The sequence below is a fragment of the Limulus polyphemus genome, unplaced genomic scaffold (assembly GCF_000517525.1).
Source record: "Limulus polyphemus unplaced genomic scaffold, Limulus_polyphemus-2.1.2 Scaffold541, whole genome shotgun sequence".
Classification (NCBI taxonomy): domain Eukaryota; kingdom Metazoa; phylum Arthropoda; class Merostomata; order Xiphosura; family Limulidae; genus Limulus; species Limulus polyphemus.
The window spans coordinates 510,049-514,460 of record NW_013666151.1 but is presented as its reverse complement, the minus strand read 5'-3'; the positions used below and the strand labels follow the sequence as shown (position 1 = coordinate 514,460).

The window sequence follows — 4,412 nt, the reverse complement described above, 5'->3', positions numbered from 1 at the left end:
TTCTACAACCTAACGTTAAACCTTTTTTAAAAACTTTGTATAAGTTTTTAATATTCTGTTGTACAAAATGGTTAAAGTATATTTACATTCCCCTTTTGTTGTTACTTCTTGTTTCATACAGCAATTGTAGTGACTTGATCACTGAGCTTTGCAGCTTTCTGTTGCAGGCAGACTGTTTGTCGTCGAGTGAATAATGTACATGCGCAGTTTTTCTTGGGGAAACATTATAACTATGCATGCTTAAGCAGCAGGTTCTCAGTCAGAAAGCATGACGGTCGTACATACAAACAAGCAGAATAATAGTATAGATACTGGTTTTGATATTTAGTGAAATAATGCTTACAGTTGTGCTATTGAATACTATAAAATGTTTCACCAACTAACCCATACTCAACTTATAATGAATTTTGTAAACCAGATGTCAAGGAACTCTCAATGATTTATAGTTGTTGAATGATAACAGCCGTCACCTTACAATCAGTCAGTGATTTTTTTATGAGTTGGTTTACACCTTAAATCTTAACTAACTGAATGCATCAAAAATTATATTAATTTTCCATATTATTTATTCAATCCAGATACCATTCAGTCTAAGACTAGCCCTGACTAAAATTGCCTGTATAATTTACACTGACCACTTTAAGCTAAGGATTTCAATCATTTATTTTAAAGAAAATACATATCTCAATTTAGGTGCTACATTTGAATAGAACTGCCATTTTACATGATTAATAAATATGCTCAAGAGATTTAACGTATTTTATTATTTTGTATGCTTGGGGTATTTCGAAAGAATTTTGAATTTAAATTTTACCTTTCATAATATCAGTAAAAAAAACATTTTAATTTTCATATACAGTAATTTCATTATACAGTAATTTCATATACAGTAATACAGTAACATTTAATATATGTAAGGGGTTCTTTAATAATATGAATTCAAAACATTTTTGTTTGTTTGGAGTAAAAGTTCCAATAGAATAATTAATCTTGAATTCATATTTTTCATATTACCTTTAACAAAAAAAAAGTGATTAACAAAATATAACAAATAAGTATAATAACAATACAAACTTTAGTCTCTGCACTTCTTTTAATGGTGATGTAACTTAAATCTTGAGTCTGCATGAGCTTTAGTTGTTCTTCTGTGAATTCAGTGGGCTTTTCCTTTTCAAAGTGAACTCCATCCTAAATAAACCAGCAAACTGTGATGAAGATTTTTAAAGTATACATATTATCTGAAACCCACAAGTACATACACAGCTGTTTACAGAATTTAATCATTAAAATAAGTAAATGCATGAATTTTTTTCTTAGTAATATTTAATAGGCTTTATCAATTTTAGAATTTGAACACATGGTTGTTATCCTTGAGCTAAAATACAGAGTGGCCCAAAATTATCCTTCCTATTTTCAAATTTATATAAATAATTAATTAACTAAGGAAATACAACTGTGCAATTCTCAACACCTAGTAGCCCAACTCAAACATTGACATGCCAGTAGATTTCTAGATGTGCACCATTAGTGGCTCTCAGCACATCTAATTGATATTCATTCTCAGTCTATATTCACTGCAACATGTTCACAGTTACAAAGGTGATGGTATCTGTTATCCTGGCATTTAGCTCCATAATGTTTGCTATAGGTGTGTGATATACAATATCCTTAACATACCCCCATACTTCTTTCTTGTACTGGCATCTGTAATTACACTGCACCATAGTCACTAATTTGATCTCTCAGTATTGTTGTATAAGCTGAAATTTCGAGAAACTCTCCTCACGCCTATAAATATAACCAACGGGTAGTGCCAAAAGACACTATATATATTATTGGTTTTCTACAGTTGGTATACTATAAACCTCGGATGCTATAACTGTGATTAACGCTTAGAAATCGGGAACTTCAGCTATTTGACCAGGAATGTTTATAAATTTTGAACATCACAAACCATTTAACTTCAGTGGATTCACATCGGACATTAGTACTTTTACGAAAACATTACCTAACTTCATTGACGGTAAAGCGCGACGTATGACCGGTAAAGAAAGAATATAGAGCTAGCTAGCTTCCTCTTAAGTGAATTGTACCTACATCAACTCAAAATTAATTTGCTTATCGTGAACCCTCGGTAAGACATCAAGAAAGTTCCAGACCAGAAAGAAGACTCAATATTGTTTGTAAGTCTTTTGTACATAGAGCATTTCATAATAACCTTTACTGTAAATTGTATTATTGTTTGTATATTAAAGTATATCTGTATTCAAAAACAAACTGTGTGTATCAATCTTTTTGGCAAATATCATAAGTTGGATACATATTGGCATTTATTTAACTTCTAAATCTAAATTACAATTTAACTCAGTTTTAGTCTATTTGAAATTGTAATACGTAACACATGGCGTGACCTACATGTTTCTATAAAGAATTATTGTATAATTTCAGGCCATGTAAATCACTATTAAGTAAAAGATATTACTGACAGAGATTTGATTTGCACACTGTATTAAACACATTAAACCATCATTTAAAAACATAATACATTAAAGTTCAAGCCTTACCTCTATTTGGGAATTGATCATGTGAAAATAAAATTCATCAGGATTCTTATTAAGAGCTTTCTTTCTTAACACTTTCAGGGCATTTTGTTTCTTTTGATAGTCTCTGTAAGGTAAGTCAGACAAAAATGATTACAAAATACCATATTAAACTGCCTAAAAATTGTATATTGGGTCAATAATGTTTTATCAAGTTTTGAAATTATGTATTTTGAATCTAACAAACTAGTAGAAATATTTCAATTTAGCTACTGTTCTAATAACAGTTTCAGTATTGGAGAGCTACTCTTGTAATTAATTTTTAACACTGCATGCATAGTAACACAATAAGCATGTTATCATTCCAAAGCCTTTTAAAAGCATATACAAATATGTAGGGTATCCAAGAAGTTTGGAAACACTTTTGAAAAATCATATTGGAAAACCATTTTACATAGACATACATGGTTTGTTGCATATGCAAGAATAATGTTTAAAAGTATTTCTACAGCATAAACTCACCATAGTTTAATATGAATCCCAAGAGTTACATGCAAAATATCCAGTTTTTAACCAGATTATTGAATGTTGATTTAAATATTAAAACATTTTTTATTGTAAAACTTGTGTACTTGAGAATGATCACACTAGTGACTAAAACATCATATCTGTTCTAAAAACAAAGCTTCCTTACTGTAAAAGCTGTAACTTGTAATAAAATAATACTCAATCAGTAAGTAAACTCAAAATGAAACTATTAATATAAAATTTAATATGCAGTCCAATAACTGGAAATATACATGTACTATATATCATATAATTCTATTTTGATACAAAAATCTTAAACTATGAAATATATTTACCTTGCTCTAGCTTTATAGTCCTTCTTTTTTTCTAAGATTCCAAGATGGTTACGACTTGCTGGCTGACGAAAGTAAACATAAAAGATAAACTCAAGTAATTATTTCAATAATATGATACATAGTTTATTTTGGGTTATTCATTAAAATCACATATTCTTCTCATAACCTCAAACTTTTAACATAATGCAAACAAAACTGTGTATAATTGATAAAAAAATTTATATGCACTATCAAAGGTACTGTTGGAAATGTTGGTACCCTTTCTTTTCACATTAATATACAACTGAGTAATTAACCATTTTATGTTAAACAATTAACAAGAAGATAAACTAATAATACTTATTTGATATACACAGAAGTTATCTGATGATGTACACATGAATATATATTAAACATTTGTTAAATTTCTTTTTAGTCATTTTCAAAAATATTGAAGAATAAAATAAATGGAGCATCAGGTCCACTTGCCACTTAACTGGTAATAAATATAGTGATAAGTCCTTATCATTGTTTAATGCAAATTGGAGTTTATTACAAGACAGAAGAATAAAATAAATGGAGCATCAGGTCCACTTGCCACTTAACTGGTAATAAATATAGTGATAAGTCCTTATCATTGTTTAATGCAAATTGGAGTTTATTACAAGACATTTCTATTAAGGTAAATAAAACAATGATCTATATCTCCAGAATGTATCTTTAATGGCACAATATTTCACTTTTACAGCTTCTTTAGGAGCTATTGATATCCTACAAGTTCACTATCTAATCCAGGTGAATCTAAATTGGATTAGATTCAACTAGATTAGTGAGCTTGTAGGATATCAACAGCTCCTGAAGAAACTGTAAAATCAAAATATTGAGCTAATAAAGATACATTCTGGAGATATTAGTTATTTTATTTACTGAGTTAGTCATCAAAAATGTGAATTGTAAGCTGTTTTTGCAATAATGGTTCATTCAAATGTTTGAATTTTATTATAATTTTAAACACTTGATACAAAACTAA

The 4,412-nt window shown here is 28.9% G+C and overlaps 1 protein-coding gene across 1 annotated transcript in view; it reads right to left on the bottom strand.

Moving 5' to 3' along the window:
- LOC106458985 (probable U3 small nucleolar RNA-associated protein 11) overlaps positions 1–4,412 on the bottom strand; it is a 19,802-nt gene that overhangs the window by 7,901 nt on the left and 7,489 nt on the right. The window contains exons 2-4 of the mRNA XM_013918552.2: positions 3,404–3,465; positions 2,565–2,667; positions 1,075–1,188 (exon numbers count right to left, since the gene is read on the bottom strand). Coding sequence (XP_013774006.1) covers positions 1,075–1,188; positions 2,565–2,667; positions 3,404–3,465 — 279 coding nt within the window. The remainder of the gene's footprint in view (positions 1–1,074; positions 1,189–2,564; positions 2,668–3,403; positions 3,466–4,412) is intronic.